This window comes from Lutzomyia longipalpis, chromosome 2, assembly GCF_024334085.1.
Source record: "Lutzomyia longipalpis isolate SR_M1_2022 chromosome 2, ASM2433408v1".
In the NCBI taxonomy this organism is placed as follows: Eukaryota; Metazoa; Arthropoda; class Insecta; order Diptera; family Psychodidae; genus Lutzomyia; species Lutzomyia longipalpis.
In genome coordinates this window covers 9,707,574-9,728,443 of record NC_074708.1, presented here as the reverse complement: position 1 = coordinate 9,728,443, position 20,870 = coordinate 9,707,574, and the positions used below count along the sequence as shown (strand labels likewise).

At 37.7% G+C, this 20,870-nt stretch overlaps 1 protein-coding gene across 7 annotated transcripts in view; it reads left to right on the top strand.

Annotated features, from left to right (window-relative positions):
• LOC129788932 (protein sickie) overlaps positions 1-20,870 on the top strand; it is a 105,503-nt gene that overhangs the window by 63,910 nt on the left and 20,723 nt on the right. For 6 of the 7 annotated variants that reach the window (XM_055825396.1, XM_055825395.1, XM_055825397.1 and 3 more), the window contains 2 exons: positions 19,239-19,389; positions 19,570-19,864. In XM_055825396.1, coding sequence (XP_055681371.1) covers positions 19,239-19,389; positions 19,570-19,864 — 446 coding nt within the window. Of the gene's footprint in view, positions 1-17,130; positions 18,721-19,238; positions 19,390-19,569; positions 19,865-20,870 lie in introns of those variants that run through there. The other variant, XM_055825401.1, reaches the window with a different exon arrangement.

The window sequence follows — 20,870 nt, the reverse complement described above, 5'->3', positions numbered from 1 at the left end:
TTTGGTTTTTTGCGTCAGCGCTTCGCGCTTGACCATATTAAATTAATTAAAAAAAAATTCATTTTCGCGTAGTTTGGTTTTTTGCGTAAGCGCTTCGCGCTTGACCATATTAAATTAATTAAAAAAAAATCATTTTCGCGTAGTTTGGTTTTTTGCGTCAGCGCTTCGCGCTTGACCATATTAAATTAATTAAAAAAAAATTCATTTTCGCGTAGTTTGGTTTTTTGCGTAAGCGCTTCGCGCTTGACCATATTAAATTAATTAAAAAAAAATTATTTTCGCGTAGTTTGGTTCTTGCGTGGGCGCTTCGCGCTTGACCATATTAAATTTATTAAAAAAAAAAGATTCCTTTTTGCGTAGTTTGGCTTTTGCGTGGGCGCTTCGCGCTTGACCATATTAAATTAATTAAGAAAAATTCATTTTCGCGTAGTTTGGTTTTTTGCGTCAGCGCTTCGCGCTTGACCATATTAAATTTATTAAAAAAAAATTCATTTTCGCGTAGTTTAGTTTTTTGCGTCAGCGCATCGCGCTTGACCATATTAAATTAATTAAGAAAAATTCATTTTCGCGTAGTTTGGTTTTTTGCGTCAGCGCTTCGCGCTTGACCATATTAAATTAATTAAAAAAAAATTCATTTTCGCGTAGTTTGGTTTTTTGCGTAAGCGCTTCGCGCTTGACCATATTAAATTAATTAAAAAAAAATTATTTTCGCGTAGTTTGGTTCTTGCGTGGGCGCTTCGCGCTTGACCATATTAAATTTATTAAAAAAAAAAGATTCCTTTTTGCGTAGTTTGGCTTTTGCGTGGGCGCTTCGCGCTTGACCATATTAAATTTATTAAAAAAAAAAAGATTCCTTTTTGCGTAGTTTGGCTTTTGCGTAGGCGCTTCGCGCTTGACCATAATAAATTAATTAAAAAAAAATCATTTTCGCGTAGTTTGGTTCTTGCGTGGGCGCTGCGCGCTTGACCATATTAAATTAATTAAAAAAAAAATTATTTTCGCGTAGTTTGGTTCTTGCGTGGGCGCTTCGCGCTTGACCATATTAAATTAATTTAAAAAAAATTCATTTTCGCGTAGTTTGGTTCTTGCGTGGGCGCTTCGCGCTTGACCATATTAAATTAATTTAAAAAAAATTCATTTTCGCGTAGTTTAGTTTTTTGCGTCAGCGCATCGCGCTTGACCATATTAAATTTATTAAAAAAAGATTCCTTTTTTCGTAGTTTGGCTTTTGCGTGGGCGCTTCGCGCTTGACCATATTAAATTTATTAAAAAAAAAAAGATTCCTTTTTGCGTAGTTTGGCTTTTGCGTGGGCGCTTCGCGCTTGACCATATTAAATTAATTAAGAAAAATTCATTTTCGCGTAGTTTGGTTTTTTGCGTCAGCGCTTCGCGCTTGACCATATTAAATTTATTAAAAAAAAATTCATTTTCGCGTAGTTTGGTTTTTTGCGTAAGCGCTTCGCGCTTGACCATATTAAATTTATTAAAAAAGATTCCTTTTTGCGTAGTTTGGCTTTTGCGTGGGCGCTGCGCGCTTGACCATATTAAATTTATTAAAAAAAAGATTCCTTTTTGCGTAGTTTGGCTTTTGCGTTGGCGCTGCGCGCTTAACCATATTAAATTAATTAAAAAAAAATTATTTACGCGTAGTTTGGTTCTTGCGTGGGCGCTTCGCGCTTGACCATATTAAATTTATTAAAAAAAGATTCCTTTTTGCGTAGTTTGGCTTTTGCGTGGGCGCTTCGCGCTTGACCATATTAAATTAATTAAGAAAAATTCATTTTCGCGTAGTTTGGTTTTTTGCGTCAGCGCTTCGCGCTTGACCATATTAAATTAATTAAAAAAAAATTCATTTTCGCGTAGTTTGGTTTTTTGCGTAAGCGCTTCGCGCTTGACCATATTAAATTTATTAAAAAAAAAAAGATTCCTTTTTGCGTAGTTTGGCTTTTGCGTGGGCGCTTCGCGCTTGACCATATTAAATTTATTAAAAAAAAAAAGATTCCTTTTTGCGTAGTTTGGCTTTTGCGTGGGCGCTTCGCGCTTGACCATATTAAATTAATTAAAAAAAAATTCATTTTCGCGTAGTTTGGTTTTTTGCGTAAGCGCTTCGCGCTTGACCATATTAAATTTATTAAAAAAAAAAGATTCCTTTTTGCGTAGTTTGGCTTTTGCGTGGGCGCTGCGCGCTTGACCATATTAAATTTATTAAAAAAAAGATTCCTTTTTGCGTAGTTTGGCTTTTGCGTGGGCGCTTCGCGCTTGACCATATTAAATTAATTAAGAAAAATTCATTTTCGCGTAGTTTAGTTTTTTGCGTCAGCGCTTCGCGCTTGACCACATTAAATTAATTAAAAAAAGATTCCTTTTTGCGTAGTTTGGTTCTTGCGTGGGCGCTTCGCGCTTGACCATATTAAATTAATTAAAAAAAAAAATCATTTTCGCGTAGTTTAGTTTTTTGCGTCAGCGCTTCGCGCTTGACCATATTAAATTTATTAAAAAAAAGATTCCTTTTTGCGTAGTTTGGTTCTTGCGTGGGCGCTTCGCGCTTGACCATATTAAATTTATTAAAAAAAGATTCCTTTTTGCGTAGTTTGGCTTTTGCGTGGGCGCTTCGCGCTTGACCATATTAAATTAATTAAAAAAAAATTCATTTTCGCGTAGTTTGGTTTTTTGCGTAAGCGCTTCGCGCTTGACCATATTAAATTTATTTAAAAAAAAAAAAAGATTCCTTTTTGCGTAGTTTGGCTTTTGCGTGGGCGCTGCGCGCTTGACCATATTAAATTTATTAAAAAAAAGATTCCTTTTTGCGTAGTTTGGCTTTTGCGTTGGCGCTGCGCGCTTGACCATATTAAATTAATTAAAAAAAAATTATTTTCGCGTAGTTTGGTTCTTGCGTGGGCGCTTCGCGCTTCACCATATTAAATTAATTAAAAAAAAAATCATTTTCGCGTAGTTTAGTTTTCTGCGTCAGCGCTTCGCGCTTGACCATATTAAATTTATAAAAAAAAATTCATTTTCGCGTAGTTTAGTTTTTTGCGTCAGCGCTTCGCGCTTGGCCATATTAAATTAATTAAAAAAAAAATCATTTTCGCGTAGTTTGGTTCTTGCGTGGGCGCTTCGCGCTTGACCATATTAAATTAATTAAAAAAAAAAATCATTTTCGCGTAGTTTAGTTTTCTGCGTCAGCGCTTCGCGCTTGACCATATTAAATTTATAAAAAAAAATTCATTTTCGCGTAGTTTGGTTCTTGCTTGGGCGCTTCGCGCTTGACCATATTAAATTAATTAAAAAAAGATTCCTTTTTGCGTAGTTTGGTTCTTGCGTGGGCGCTTCGCGCTTGACCATATTAAATTAATTTAAAAAAAAATCATTTTCGCGTAGTTTAGTTTTTTGCGTCAGCGCTTCGCGCTTGACCATATTAAATTTATTAAAAAAAGATTCCTTTTTGCGTAGTTTGGCTTTTGCGTGGGCGCTTCTAGCTTGACCATATTAAATTAATTAAGAAAAATTCATTTTCGCGTAGTTTGGTTTTTTGCGTCAGCGCTTCGCGCTTGACCATATTAAATTAATTAAAAAAAAATTCATTTTCGCGTAGTTTGGTTTTTTTGCGTAAGCGCTTCGCGCTTGACCATATTAAATTTATTAAAAAAGATTCCTTTTTGCGTAGTTTGGCTTTTGCGTGGGCGCTGCGCGCTTGACCATATTAAATTAATTTTAAAAAAAAATATTTTCGCGTAGTTTGGTTCTTGCGTGGGCGCTTCGCGCTTGACCATATTGAATTAATTAAAAAAAAATCATTTTCGCGTAGTTTAGTTTTTTGCGTCAGCGCTTCGCGCTTGACCGTATTAAATTAATTAAAAAAAAGTTCATTTTCGCGTAGTTTGGTTCTTGCTTGGGCGCTTCGCGCTTGACCATATTAAATTAATTAAAAAGAAATTCTTTTTAGGTGGTTTGCTTTTTGCTATTCAACCCGAGCTGTTATTAAGTGTGATTGAATTTTATTTGAATAAAATCTTTTTTCTGACGGTTCGTCATGTAGAAAATGGGAAAAAAATCATTTTTTGTGCTGTCCTTATGAAGGGGGGGGGGGGGAGGGGAGTGGGGCGTAATCTCACATAGTGCTTGCAATTTGTATTGACCTCCTGTACTCCCATATGGAATTTCATTTTTATCGACAAAGCCGTTTCAGAGGAGTTTTCTTACCACAGACAGAGCGAAAAATCTAATTTTCTTTAAATATATTTATTAAAATTATTTATAATAATGAGTAATTTGGTTTTTTTATTGTGCTTAACACTACTTGTAATTTAAAAATACACAAAAAATTATTAATTTTTATTGCAAAGAAATATTACAATGTCACGTAAAATGTCCCGTTTCGTCATGTGACATTGCCAAAGACATGTCTTTTGGTGCGCTTATGACAAAACGAAGAATTTGTTAATTGGTTTCCCGCGTATTTTTTTGTTCAAAAAGGAGCGCTTCTTATCCTCCTCAATAGGCCACTGATAACTTATCAGTCGGCTTCCTGGTGTTTCTTGTTAAGCTGAGTGATACTCCGTGTGGGTAGGCCACCTGGTGATCCTCATCGGTGTGCCGCATCGTATTCCTGGAAGTGCCCTGGAAGTGCACTGGAAGTGATCACGTCGGTAGGCCGGTAATTTTGCTACAATAGGCCACTGATCTCTCCTCTCGGTATGCCATTGATTGCTCATCAGTAGGCTACCTGATGCTTCTCCGGAGTAGACTACCTGGTGTTCCTCCTCGATGTACCGCCTGATTCTCTGCAACAGGTCACTTTTCTCGGTAAGGGAATTGATTTCTCCTCATTGGGCTACCTGGTACTCCTTGAAAAGCCGTCTGAGACTCCTCCTGGGTAAGCTACTTGGTGCTCCTCCTTGGTATGCCGACTGGTAGTCTTCGCCGACGATAATTATTAATAGCACAAAGAACACTATTTGGCGATTTTTAATTACTTAATCAAAATTTAATTACGTTATATTTAATTAAAATAATATTGTTTCATATTATTTCAATTTTCCTTTTCTTTTTTATTACAATAAAAAAAATTTTATTAAATAATTTGAAATTTTCATGAAAGTTTCACGAAAATTTCAATGTTTCATTTCACCCTAAAGCTGATTTTTTGACTCTAACCATACTTTTTTTTTGACAATCAGTTTTCTGCTCACCTCTGTTGTAAAGCAACTCTTTAAAAAGAAAAGATTTCATTTAAAGGAGTACCCTAACTTTGTAAAGGAACTCTTTAAAAAGAAAAGATTTCATTTAAAGGAGTACCCTAACTTTGTAAAGGAACTCCTTAAAAAGAAAAGAATTCATTTAAAAGAGTACCTTAACTTTGTAAAGGAACTCTTTAAAAAGAAAAGTATTTGTAACGGCTCCTCGGTTTAAATTTGCCGCTCAATCTTTTTTCTCATACGTCACCCACAAGTGGAGACCCCTTTAGTGAAACATCATTTTTCGTCATTGTAAAACCAACTCTCAACGTGTGCACATCGTGCTAATTTCTCAGTGATTATAAAACCCAATCTAAAAACCCCAAACCAAACCCCTTAAAACCCAAAACCTAAAACAAAGTGAACATTGAAAAATATACAGTCCAGCTCTACGGCAAAGGAAAAGGAAAAGTTAATCCTTCGCCCGGATTGGGGCTCCCATAGGTGAGTTGCCCATCCATTCATTTAACCATCTACATATTTTAATCCTTCGCCCGGATTGGGGCTCCCATAGGTGAGTTGCCCATCCATTCATTTAACCATCTACATATTTTGGTCCATCAACCCGGCGTCGTCCGGAGGAGACGACCCACCAGCGATTTGGATATTCACCCCGTGACGGCCATTGTACGCACCGTCACGACAATCAGCAAAGTACCTTCAAGGGGCGCTCATCGGCGACTTCAAAGGAATTTGCAACTTGCTCAAGCACCCACTGGCTATCATCTCACGGCTCTTCACAACGAAGCGTCATCTCATCTCTCCGGAAGCACCACATTGCTGCGACACACCGCACAGTGAAGTCCGGAAGATCATAACCTCACATTTAGCCACGAGGTTCTCTTTTCACCGCCAATTTTTCAAGAAAGCACTTAACCTCACTCTTGGTAAGTCCTTTCCAATTTTCATTCTTATTTCTGCGCGCATCAACTGCCCAGAAAATCGCAAAAATGTCGCCCAGGGCTCAAAGGGGAGGGGTCAAGAGCTCTCTCACGCGAATTGATAACTTCCTTAAGTCTCTGGAGACTGCTCAAATCGATCATCCCGACATGCGTAAGCAATTGAAAGCCAAACTCGATTTGCTATACGAAAATAAATCCAAACTCCTCAACATTCACGAGGAAATCATTGCCGAAGTAGGAGTGAACGTCGAGGAGGAAGAATCAGAGCTTGAGAGGCTTCTTTCTCGAATCGATGACATCGACACTGCCATTAGATTGCTTTTGTACAAAGACGAACCGTTGGATAAGGGTGAAAAAGGTTCTACCGGGAATGAGTCATTTGAAAGTACAACAGCCAACAAATTCGACACATTCTTGGAGAAATTCTCAAGTGCTTTGGACAAAATTTCTTCCGGCAAACCCTCATATCATGAAGCTTCTGATCACATTAAACTCCAGCCCATTTCAATCCCAACTTTCTCGGGTTCCTATCAGGAATGGCCTACATTCAAAGACATTTTCCTGACCACTATTGGGGATTCCAAAAAGTTGCCCGATGCTCACAAAATGCAGTATCTCATCTCAAGTCTTTCCGGGGAGGCCAAAGAGACAGTGCAACACATGAAAATTTGCGACAACAATTATCGCGCTGCATGGTCTCTTCTCTCTGAAAAATATGATGATCAATGTGCTCTCATTAACGACAATATTCAGAGATTTCTATCCCAGCCCAACATCAAGGCTTCCTCTGAAGCATCTGTTCGTCAATTTCGCACAACCTGTAACTCAATTCTACACTCTCTCGATTCATTGAACGCAAACGGACGGGATATTTGGCTTGTTCATTGGGCTTCAAAGCACCTCGACAGTGAGTCCATGTCACTTTGGGCTCGCGAAATCAAGAATAAGTTGCCAACTTGGGATCTTTTCGATAAATTTCTTGACGAACGTGCAAAGACTCTCGCTATCTACACACCCCCTGTTGAGAAATCCACATCACAGAAATCCCAGGCCCCACAGAAGTCCAACACGCGTCCCAAACAAAATGCAACCAATCTCATCAATACTGACAAGGCAGACCCATGTGCCTGCTGTAAGGGGGATTCCCACAAGCTGTTCAAATGTTCCAAATTTGTCTCCCTCACTCCCGTCGAGAGATACGATTTCGTCAAGTTGCACAAGCTCTGTCGAAACTGTCTGGGCAAAAATCACGGATCCAAGGACTGCAAATCCTCCACATGCAAGAAATGCAATACAAAGCATTCGACCCTGCTACACGATGCATTCCCTGCCTCCACTCCACCCGAGAATCAACAGAACACGCCTCCTGCCCCTCAAGTGCCAAACAACACTCCCAATGAGACTGTCGCAATCTCATCGTCTGTGCTGTCTTCACACACAGGTACAAGAGTCTTTTTGGCCACAGCGGTAGTGGAAATTCTCGACAAGGAAAACAAGGTTCACCTCTGCAGAGCCATCCTCGATTCAGGAGCTCAGCTGAATCTCATCACTCAGGAACTCAGTCAGAAGTTGAAGCTTGACAAATTTGCTGCCCCGATTGTCATTAAAGGAGTTACAGGTTCACAATCGGTTGCGAAATATCAGGTGGAAACCGTTGTCAGGTCCCGTGCCACTGACTTCCATGTCGATCTCAGATGTCTAATCGTCCCCAAGATCACAGGAGAGCTTCCTAATTGGACGGTAGACACTCAATCTATTCCCATTCCCAAGAACATCTTCATGGCTGATCCTAATTGGGATGTCACTCGCCCTATTGACCTTCTCATTGGTGCGGAAGTTTATGGTGACATTGTGAAGGATGAATCAATCAAACTTGGGTCAGGTCTCCCACAGCTGAAGAACACAGATTTTGGGTGGTCTCTCATAGGGCCACACAAGGCACAATCTCCATCAACAGTAGGCCTACTTCACTCCTCAAACCCGTTCGAGTGTTGTCTCACAACATTTTCCAGCATTGACGCATCTCTTCAAAAATTCTGGAAAGTGGAAGAGGTTTCTGTTAAACCTCCACTAACGCAGGAGCACAACGAGGTTGAGGAACACTTCTCAAAGACCACATACCGAGACCCAAATGGCCGATACGTTCTCCAACTTCCTCTTCGTCCCACAGTGGAAAACCTGGAAGATAACAAGGAAAACGCTCTCCGTCAATTTCGCCGTTTGGAAAAACGTCTGAACGCGCACCCTCAACTCAAGGAGGAGTACACCAAGTCCATTCATCAATATCTCAAGGATGGTTTCCTGGAACCAGTTCCTAAACAGGATGTATCAGAATTTGTCTATTACATGCCTCACCACCCTGTAATCAAGGAGTCATCTTCCACAACAAAGGTGCGCATCGTTCACAATGCTAGTTCTCGCTCCTCAACGGGACTTAGTCTCAACGAAGTCTTGAAAGTCGGCCCCACAGTTCAGCCTCCGCTAGTTGCCACTCTCACAAACTTTCGAAAGCATCCCGTTGCGTTCAGTACGGATATTCGTCAGATGTATCCCCAGTTTCTTCTCAATCCTATACACAGGGATCTGCAGAGAGTTTTTTGGAGGGACTCTCCATCAGAACCAATCGTAGAGTACAGGCTCACAGGAGTATGTTTCGGCGTTGCCTCATCGCCGTTCCTAGCCACACGTGCCCTCATGCAATTGGCCCTTGATGAACAGAAGAACTATCCTAAAGCTTCACAAGTGCTTCTCAACAATGTCTATGTAGACGACTGTCTATTCTCATGTGCAACAATTGAAGAAGCCCTTGAAGTTCAACGACAACTCATCGCTATCACACAATCAGCTGGCCTCACTCTCTCCAAGTGGTGCTCCAACCGCAAAGAGCTCCTCAAAGTTTGTGGTGACTCTGTTAGCGACTCGGTCGATCTTCCTGAGCACACCGTGAGCACTCTCGGCATGAAATGGAACACTACGAAAGATATTTTCCATTACGAGGGCAGTTTTAATGATTCACCAATTAAGACCAAACGCAATGCACTCTCCTTTATTGCGCGACTTTACGATCCTGAAGGTTTCTTGGGTCCACTCATTGTCAGAGGGAAGATACTCGTACAATCGCTCTGGAAACTGAAGCTTACATGGGATGACGAACTTCCACCGTCACTTCTTTCCGAGTGGGAAGCCTACCATAATGACCTGAAAGGGATTTCTGCCATCACAATTCCCCGCTGGGCGTCCACCATTCAGTCACCAACTTCAGAGGAGCTACATGTCTTTTGCGACGCCAGTCAGGAAGCATATGGTGCTGCGCTCTACTATGTCACGGAAGGACCACAAGGGCGTTCATCTTTTCTACTTTTCTCAAAGTCAAAGGTGGCCCCCATTCAGACACTAACAATTCCCCGACTTGAACTTTTGAGTGCCGAGTTGGGTCTATGCATCATGGATAAGTTCCGCAACGTGTACAACGTCTCTAACTGCCATTATTGGACCGACTCAATGGTTGTTTTCCATCAGATACAATCCACAGGGTTGAAATTCGAAGTGTTCGTTGCCCACCGAATTGCCAAGATACATTCACTCTCCAACAGAGAAAATTGGCATCACGTTCCTGGGTCAATCAATCCTGCTGACATCATCTCGAGGGGGTCCACTGCACAAGATCTTCGGTCATCTTCGCTGTGGTGGCACGGCCCATCATTTCTCCTCGAATCCTCGGCCAACTGGCCACAATGCAACATCTCAGTTGACGAGCAATCCGCTCTTCTCGCATCTAGCCTAGAAGAAGAAGATCAACCTGAGGATCTTTCATTCGATTTTATCGCAAAGTTGATATCTGAGACTACCGACTACGCAGAAGCAACTCGTGTTCTTGCCATTACATTTAGATTTCTCGCTATTGCTCGAAAGGCACCTCATCAAACTGGCCCACTCTCTGTTGCGGAGATCACCCACGCAGAACGGGCTCTAGTCAAATGGGACCAGCAGAATAAACTCTCTCACTTGTTCACGGCAATTGAAAAGGGAACACTTCACTCTAATCAAGGGATGAAATCATTCAGAATGCTCGCTCCATTCATCGACAAAGATGGGCTCATACGCGTCGGCGGACGCACTTCTCAGTCTTCTGAGGCTTATGACACTCGATTTCCCATTCTGCTCCCAAAGGGGGAACTCTCAAGAATGATTGCATCACACGAACATCGAAAGCAATTGCATCCCGGACCACAGCTACTTCTTGCCACACTTCAACAGCGTCTTTGGCCATTGGGGGGAAGGAAACTCACCAGGGATGCAGTCAAAAATTGTATTCGATGTATTCGTTTCAAACCCCGTCTCGGCGAACAATTTATGGGTGATCTACCTTCGGCACGAGTGAACTTCAATTCACCTTTTCATAATACAGCGGTTGACTATTGTGGACCAGTTTGGATCAGACCCAACCTCAAACGCGGAGGCACTCCTCGTAAAGCTTACGTGTGCGTGTTCGTTTGCCTCACCACTAAAGCTGTCCATCTTGAGCTCGTCAACGACCTGACTTGTGAGGCATTCATTGCTGCTCTTCGCAGACTCGTAGGTCGGCGCTCTGCTCCACTGCACATCTACAGTGACAATGCTACAAATTTCACAGCAGCCAACAAGGAACTACAGTCACTCCTAGAAGCTGAGGATTTCCAAAGGAAACTGACTTCTGAAGCTGCTTCAATGGAAGTCACCTGGCACTTCCAGCCACCACGGGCTCCACATCACGGTGGTTTGTGTGAGGCCGGGGTTAAATCTCTCAAGCATCACCTCGTTCGCATCGTGGGTGACAGATACTTCACCTATGAGGAGTTTTACACAATCCTCGTACAAATTGAAGGCATCCTAAATAGCCGCCCACTTACTCCCCTCACCGATGATCCATCAGAGCTCGAACCTCTTACACCAGGACATTTCCTGACACCTGGAAAGGCACTCACAGAACTACCTAATCCAGATCTTCAAGAGCTCCCCATGAACCGCCTCAATCGCTGGCAATTGTGTCAGCACATGGTACAAGAGTTTTCTCGCCGTTGGAGAACTGAATACCTCACTCAGCTACAGAAGAGGACAAAATGGTTCGCCAACCTTCCCAATCTCAAGGTTGGTGATCTTGTAATCATTCACACTGACAACTCGCCGTCTCATAGATGGCCTCTGGCAGTCATTCAAGAGATACATCCCGGCAAGGATGGAAGAGTGCGTGTTGTCACAGTTCGGACAGCAAAAGGTGTCTACAAGAGGTCGGTCAACAAGCTTTGTCGCCTCCCAACTCCAGATAACGACGAGATCGCCTCAAAGACTCAGCAGGATCCTTCGGACCTGTTCCCGGGGAGTATGTAACGGCTCCTCGGTTTAAATTTGCCGCTCAATCTTTTTTCTCATACGTCACCCACAAGTGGAGACCCCTTTAGTGAAACATCATTTTTCGTCATTGTAAAACCAACTCTCAACGTGTGCACATCGTGCTAATTTCTCAGTGATTATAAAACCCAATCTAAAAACCCCAAACCAAACCCCTTAAAACCCAAAACCTAAAACAAAGTGAACATTGAAAAATATACAGTCCAGCTCTACGGCAAAGGAAAAGGAAAAGTTAATCCTTCGCCCGGATTGGGGCTCCCATAGGTGAGTTGCCCATCCATTCATTTAACCATCTACAGTATTTATTTAAAGGAGTAGCTTAACTCTAAAATAGAATTCCTTAAAAGAAAAGATTTCATTTAAAGGAGTACCTTAACTTTGTAAAGGAACTCCTTAAAAAGAAAAGAATTCATTTAAAAGAGTACCTTAACTCTAAAAAAGAACTTTTTAAAAAGAAAAGAATTCATTTAAAGGAGTACCTTAACTTTGTAAAGGAACTCCTTAAAAGAAAAGATTTCATTTAAAGGAGTAGCTTAACTTTGTAAAGGAACTCTTTAAAAAGAAAAGTTTTTATTTAAAGGAGTAGCTTAACTCTAAAATAGAATTCCTTAAAAGAAAAGTTTTCATTTAAAGGAGTACCCTAACTTTGTAAAGGAACTCCTTAAAAAGAAAGTTTTCATTTAAAAGAGTACCGTAACTCTAAAAAAGAACTCTTTAAAAAGAAAAGAATTCATTTAAAGGAGTACCTTAACTTTTTAAAGGAACTCCTTAAAAGAAAAGATTTCATTTAAAGGAGTACCTTAACTTTGTAAAGGAACTCCTTAAAAAGAAAAGAATTCATTTAAAAGAGTACCTTAACTTTTTAAAGGAACTCTTTAAAAAGAAAAGTTTTCATTTAAAGGAGTACCCTAACTTTGTAAAGGAACTTCTTAAAAAGAAAAGATTTCATTTAAAGGAGTACCCTAACTTTGTAAAGGAACTCCTTAAAAAGAAAGTTTTCATTTAAAAGAGTACCATAACTCTAAAAAAGAACTCTTTAAAAAGAAAAGAATTCATTTAAAGGAGTACCTTAACTTTTTAAAGGAATTCTTTAAAAAGAAAAGATTTCATTTAAAGGAGTACCCTAACTTTGTAAAGGAACTCCTTAAAAAGAAAAGAATTCATTTAAAAGAGTACCTTAACTTTGTAAAGGAACTCCTTAAAAGAAAAGAATTCATTTAAAAGAGTACCTTAACTTTGTAAAGGAACTCTTTAAAAAGAAAAGTATTTATTTAAAGGAGTAGCTTAACTCTAAAATAGAATTCCTTAAAAGAAAAGATTTCATTTAAAGGAGTACCTTAACTTTGTAAAGGAACTCCTTAAAAAGAAAAGAATTCATTTAAAGGAGTACCTTAACTCTAAAAAAGAACTCTTTAAAAAGAAAAGAATTCATTTAAAGGAGTACCTTAACTTTTTAAAGGAACTCCTTAAAAGAAAAGATTTCATTTAACGGAGTACCTTAACTTTGTAAAGGAACTCCTTAAAAAGAAAAGAATTCATTTAAAAGAGTACCTTAACTTTTTAAAGGAACTCTTTAAAAAGAAAAGTTTTCATTTAAAGGAGTACCCTAACTTTGTAAAGGAACTTCTTAAAAAGAAAAGATTTCATTTAAAGGAGTACCCTAACTTTGTAAAGGAACTCCTTAAAAAGAAAAGAATTCATTTAAAAGAGTACCTTAACTTTGTAAAGGAACTCTTTAAAAAGAAAAGTTTTCATTTAAAGGAGTACCCTAACTTTGTAAAGGAACTTCTTAAAAAGAAAAGATTTCATTTAAAGGAGTACCCTAACTTTGTAAAGGAACTCCTTAAAAAGAAAGTTTTCATTTAAAAGAGTACCATAACTCTAAAAAAGAACTCTTTAAAAAGAAAAGAATTCATTTAAAGGAGTACCTTAACTTTTTAAAGGAATTCTTTAAAAAGAAAAGATTTCATTTAAAGGAGTACCCTAACTTTGTAAAGGAACTCCTTAAAAAGAAAAGAATTCATTTAAAAGAGTACCTTAACTTTGTAAAGGAACTCCTTAAAAGAAAAGAATTCATTTAAAAGAGTACCTTAACTTTGTAAAGGAACTCTTTAAAAAGAAAAGTATTTATTTAAAGGAGTAGCTTAACTCTAAAATAGAATTCCTTAAAAGAAAAGATTTCATTTAAAGGAGTACCTTAACTTTGTAAAGGAACTCCTTAAAAAGAAAAGAATTCATTTAAAGGAGTACCTTAACTCTAAAAAAGAACTCTTTAAAAAGAAAAGAATTCATTTAAAGGAGTACCTTAACTTTTTAAAGGAACTCCTTAAAAGAAAAGATTTCATTTAAAGGAGTACCTTAACTTTGTAAAGGAACTCCTTAAAAAGAAAAGAATTCATTTAAAAGAGTACCTTAACTTTTTAAAGGAACTCTTTAAAAAGAAAAGTTTTCATTTAAAGGAGTACCCTAACTTTGTAAAGGAACTTCTTAAAAAGAAAAGATTTCATTTAAAGGAGTACCCTAACTTTGTAAAGGAACTCCTTAAAAAGAAAGTTTTCATTTAAAAGAGTACCATAACTCTAAAAAAGAACTCTTTAAAAAGAAAAGAATTCATTTAAAGGAGTACCTTAACTTTTTAAAGGAATTCTTTAAAAAGAAAAGATTTCATTTAAAGGAGTACCCTAACTTTGTAAAGGAACTCCTTAAAAAGAAAAGAATTCATTTAAAAGAGTACCTTAACTTTGTAAAGGAACTCCTTAAAAGAAAAGAATTCATTTAAAAGAGTACCTTAACTTTGTAAAGGAACTCTTTAAAAAGAAAAGTATTTATTTAAAGGAGTAGCTTAACTCTAAAATAGAATTCCTTAAAAGAAAAGATTTCATTTAAAGGAGTACCTTAACTTTGTAAAGGAACTCCTTAAAAAGAAAAGAATTCATTTAAAGGAGTACCTTAACTCTAAAAAAGAACTCTTTAAAAAGAAAAGAATTCATTTAAAGGAGTACCTTAACTTTTTAAAGGAACTCCTTAAAAGAAAAGATTTCATTTAACGGAGTACCTTAACTTTGTAAAGGAACTCCTTAAAAAGAAAAGAATTCATTTAAAAGAGTACCTTAACTTTTTAAAGGAACTCTTTAAAAAGAAAAGTTTTCATTTAAAGGAGTACCCTAACTTTGTAAAGGAACTTCTTAAAAAGAAAAGATTTCATTTAAAGGAGTACCCTAACTTTGTAAAGGAACTCCTTAAAAAGAAAAGAATTCATTTAAAAGAGTACCTTAACTTTGTAAAGGAACTCCTTAAAAGAAAAGAATTCATTTAAAGGAGTAGCTTAACTCTAAAATAGAATTCCTTAAAAGAAAAGTTTTCATTTAAAGGAGTACCCTAACTTTGTAAAGGAACTTCTTAAAAAGAAAAGATTTCATTTAAAGGAGTACCCTAACTTTGTAAAGGAACTCCTTAAAAAGAAAGATTTCATTTTAAGAAGTCATGAAAATAATTTCTTTGGAATTTTGTTATTCTGCTGACGCGTGGTGGAAAACTTCAGTGTGGTGCGTTAAAACACGTGATTTATAAATCATGTTTGTTCTCGCTCACTCTCCTTCATATATAAATTTTCCATCCCTTTCGGCAAGCGACAGGAGCAAGAGCCATTCGCTCTTTTTCGATAATTTTTGATATTTTTCGCTCACGCTCGGCATGCTCGGCGCGTTCGGATATTTTGCTCCCAGTTGTGCTCCCAATTTTGCTCTTTGTTTTGCTCGCTTGATAATTTTTCGCTCACTCGATTTCGCTCAATTATTCAGTCTCGGGTTATTGAATGCGCACCACCATTCAATTGATGAGGAAAATGCTTTCACTGTGAATTCACATTAGCCAAAAACGAAGAGATTTTCCTTGAATTAATTTTCCAGGGAACTTTCCACCCTATATTGTTTACTCTCATTTTACTTTATCCAATTTTATTCGCAAGAATGATTCAGGAAAGGAATTTATTAGCATTAGGAAAAATTGTAATTTGTTAAAGGTCTGTGAGGGTTTGTAATTAATTTGTACATTGGGGGGCTCTCGTGATGCTCAAATATTTTTTGAGAGCATAATATTGTTTATGAAGTGAAAGATTGAATGGAAGATGTTTAATTTTGAAAATTCAATCAACATTCACTCAAAATTCACTCCTTCACCATAAAAAAAATAAAATCAAAAAAACTGTTATGCTGACGATATGTTTTTGCCAACACCAGCAAATAAGAAGGGGGCTTCACGATCCAATTTTGATCCAACTATCACTGTGCGTATGTAAATATTTATGAAGTAAGGGGATTTGAGGGAAAGCAAGCAATCTTGGGAAATGAGATAAAGAGCATGGAACCCGGGGATAAGTAAATAAATGGGGATGGTTAAAACTTCTTATGTGTTTGTGTATGCTCTGTGTATATGCTACAAATCAGACATAAACGACTTTTTTCTTATCACTTTTTTTGGGTGAAAAAAAAAGAGAACATTTTTAACTTTTCTGACTCAAAAAAAAAACGTAAAAAGGAGAATTTTATGTTGCAATAAATCCGCGAGTTTAATTTCTTTTTTTTTTCTCGTCAAATTATAGTGCAGAGAGAGAGTGTAAAATATTGATTTTCTTCTCATCATTCTGTACTAGCATCATCCACCCACCCTTTAGAGGGGATGTCCAAAATGTGTTTGTATGAAATTAATGTCGGGAATTGTGTATTGTTCGTGCCACCTGTTGTCCACGGATTCATTTATCTTCGTGGTGTGCGCTTGGAGCGTATCGTCCTGCCCCGTATAGTAACGAAAGTAATAAAAGTAAATGGATTTTCTCTGTATATTATGCTCCTCTTCTTTTCGCCAGAGCGTACAATCATCTCTCGGAATCGTTTAAGGACACACTTCGGAGCATGCAGTGACGGTAGTTACCCATTATTTCCGTCATACGAATGGTTCCTTCGGAAGAGGGATTGTCTTTTGCAATCCAAAAATGCTGGGGGAACTTTTTGGGGAGAGTGTGTGCAATGGGGGAGATTTGAGGGAAGAAATGCTGCTGAAGAGTATAAAGCATTAAAGGGGTGCGCACGGATGTTTATGGAGGCAACGAGAAATAAACTCTTTCAGGAAATCATTGCTCTGCACTTTAGTTTGAAGGAAATTTTCTTTAGTAGATCGAAATAGTGGGTTAGTTTTAAGGGAATACCTTTAAAGAAATTCGCCTGGGCTTTAATTTTTAAATATCCTTTGTTCAAATTAATTTTTTCATAAAAGCTCCAGCTCGTATGAAAATGTTTTCCTTGAAACAAAGATTCTTCTTTATAAATTATTTGTATTTGTAAACGAAAGGCAAGGCTTTGGCGTAAGATTGATTTAAATCGAGTAATATAAATTATTCTTTGTCTAAATAATTTTCTTTTAAACACAAAGAGTAAAATGACTAATATGTTGTTCAGCAAAATTTCTGGACGAAATTCAAGTAAAATGTGCAATATATTCAACTTTCATTAATCATAAATTTTCTCTATTTTCCCTGACAAGTGATTGAAAGCGCAAGCAAGAAGGATTGAGAAAATGAAAATCCCGTAGATGGAAAATGAATGGAAAGTCATTTGATTTGGTTGATGATGTTACTCTTCTGTGGCTTAAATTGCATGAGATGAGTAACAAAAAATCAAATTTACGGAAAATTGAGTTGATAAAATGTGGAATATCTGATTTTCTTGTGATACAGGATGGTTGGGAATTTTGAGAAAATAAGTTGCAAAATTCAATTTTTCAAAATTATATATAAAATGATTCATTTTTGGTAATGAGTTTTGAATCTTTTAAGAGATCTTTCTTTTAATTTTTACAAGAAGTCTTTATACAAATCAATTTTTCTAAGAGGAAATTGTCTTTTAAATTGCAAAATGCTTCCCAACCAGCACAAAGAAACCTCCAAAAATTATTATTTTCCAATTTTTCTTCCAATATTAACCCCCAACTCCCCTAATTTTCCACACAATATTGAATTTACTAATAATCTCCTTTTCATATTGAACAATGAATAGCATTTTGCCTTCGGGGGCAGAAAGTTAGCATGAAAATGTATCAAGAAATTGATAGCATATGTGTTGTGTGATGTACCTACATAGCAAAAGCCAGGGAGGTAAATTCAATTTAATCAATGTCTTTCAACTTAAAATTTCATTAAATCACACCACCGTGAAAACTGCGTGAGGAGGTGTGAGAAAATTTGTCTTGTTTGCAAGGAATCTTCCTTTAGGGGAGGATTCTGAAGAAAAAAAATTATTCATGGGCACGAACTCACGGACCCTTTTTTTGGGCATGAAGACGGAAAAGTCTTTGGCTCCTTGTACACATCCCCCAACAAAGTGCCACCATTTGACTCTCCCGTATAGTATTGCCTGGAAGGCGTTTAAATGCATATTAGAATCATTGCTGGATGGGGGGATGATTGTGAGTCGCCCTTGCTCAAATATTACGAAGGGGAGAGAGAACTAAAAGAGGGATCGTCTAAAAAGGGGATACTTAGAATGGGTGTTACACACTACCCCATGTAGCCGATGTTGCGGTAGTTGCCTCATTCTGGCGCACGCGATTCAGTAGGGGGTGGTTCGAATAAGTGGCGGCATCGGGTGGGTTCGTGTGGAAATTCCATATTGATGGCTCTCCTACATTGCTCCCTGTCTCACACGTACCCAGCAATGCATGGGGTGCGCTGTTTGGCCTTCTCATGGGTACGGTGGAGTGACTCACTCGTCGAAGTCGCCTCCTCAGCCGAGTGGAACACAACCCCACAGCCAAGCGGAGTATTGAATTTCCTCTGTGCTTCTCTGTCGAAAATCAAAAGTGTTGTGTCCACAAGGATGTAGTGAAATAAAAGTGTCCAATTTGTTATTAAATACTTCATATATCCTTATTTTAGCATTATTCAATTGTTACATCACGCGTGTACCAGCCCGTGGGCATTTTATTTCATCGGAAAAGCGATTTTTTGACTTTTTCTTTTTTAATAGTAGAATATTGAAAATATACACCCTAATTTATATATAGATAGACATACATAATATAGAGTATATAGTAAGAGTGGAAATTTCTCATTGTTGTGTCGCTTTTACCAAAACTCCGTGCATGAGACGAAAATTTGCTACAAATTGTATTTTACTAAATGTGGATTAATAAATCAAAATGTAAGTTTGCAAAAGTTAAACAGGCAATAAGGCAATACCTCTTATAAAAAAGTGACTCTGGTTGGGTCAATATCGTGGGGGAAAAAGAACGTTTTTTGTGAGGAAAATTGGAAAGTTTTCCTTTTTTTTCCACTCACTGTCAGACAGTCTGAATTTTCCACACTTTTCCGTATCCACCCACTCCCATTTTCGACGTAGTACTATTATACCCACATATGTAGATATTTTATTTATTCACCGTCTTTTCTCTCAATTTTACTCCAACTCTCTATTATTTGTTGAAAGAAATGTGCAATTTTGCGAAACAATGCTGAGTAAGAAAAATTGACATTGGGGTGGGGATTAAATGGGGAGGTACATTTTTTAATATAAAATACAAAAAAAGCCTCACAGAATTGAGAGATGAAAAAAAAGGAGTAGGTATGAATGGGACATCAGTTAAGAGATAGGAATCACCAACACATCCGCCCATTTTCCACACACAAAAATTTTCATTAAATTTATTTTCATTTGGACAGATCTCGATGTGGTAGACATGAAAATGCAGAAAATTTAGAGGGAAACCTGGAAATGGAAATGAACGGTACGAGTACCGGAAGTAAGGGACTGAGAAATGGAAGAGAGAACTGGAATAAAATTCCGGAACCGAATAATGGAATCTGCAATGAGGTAAAAAGCTCTGACAAAATTCATGTGATAACAAATTGAAAAAGTTCCTTTTATGCATGTTGCCTACATTTTATGTTATGTGTAGCATACTTTCCACCTTTTTACAGTATGTTGTGTGTGTGTGATGTAGAAATTACGATTTGCTGCAATATTATACCATATACCAAAACCCCAAAATAGGCACAACTGAGTCCAACTGCATCGCGAAAGGAGAAATGCTCGCCGAGTCACTCTCGACGAAGCCATTCGTCGTCCAAGGGCGGCTCCAGTCGCACAAAGGTTCCCCAGAGCTTTGGCTACATCAAACGTACGAACGGTGCAGTGATGGCGAACAATATTGTCCAGGATGGGCATCAGCAGATGCTCATGGGGCAACAGGGTGTCAATAGGACGGCACATGTCTCGGCAGTTCCTCGTACTGGAAAAATCAAAGTTTCCGGAGGAACACAAACCTGCTCAACGGATTTGCAATCAAGTAAGAAATATTTTTTTAAATCATTTTTTAATGGGAGAATGGGGCTAAAAAAGAATCAGACAAAAAAGTTTTGAAGCTGTAAACATTTCTTCAAAGCTCAATCTTTTTTATTTTCCTTTTAAAAAGCCAGTCTGAAGGCTTAAACATTAATAAAGTAAAGCAATTTATTAGTTTACTTTGAGTAAATATTTAGGAAAATATAATGAAGGACGAGAATTCAATCAAAATTGATTTTTCATCACAAGGCCACTCGAAATTTATTAATTTAATTTTAATCTACAAATACAAACTTTCCCCTACTGTAGCCTCTTTAACAACAACAAAAAAAGTTTTCAAGATCTAAGAATTTTGAAAGTGACTTGAAGAAAGAGAACATATTTTGCTATTGAATGTAAGTGTAAAGATTACCTTAGGTAAGGATTCCAAAAGAAATAAATAAGATAAGCGATTGTTCCTTCTTCTTCTTCCAATCCTTCCCTCTGGTCACATACCTTGAATTTCTCCTTATTTCAGGATCAGTGGGGCAATTCTATTTCACTGAGGTTTTAAATAAAACAATTTCTTCCTGATTTAATGAATTAAACTGAGCAGCGGATTTTATTTATATTCAAATTAATCAAATTTCAAATTTTAATTCTTTAATTGATTGAAAAAATAATAACAACAATGGAGAAAGTGAAAGTGGAAGTAAAGAAAAAAGAGATTATCACGAAAGGGAGATAATAGAGAGAAAAAAAAACTGATAAGAGGAATTTCAAAAATTCACAAATTTAACTGTAGCTCATGACCGTTGCATACCAATTCTCGATAGGGTGATTCACTTCATTAATTTACGCTAGCGTAAACATGCTCCGGGGACAGAAGAGCTTTATGCTTCTTCTATGGGAAGTCGCACTAGCTTCTGGACAGCTCTTCTGTAGACTCCACGATGAGTTCTGACATCTGCTACTCTCACCTTGTTGTCTCGGCCAGGGAAGATCTTCACGATGCGTCCTGTCGGCCACTT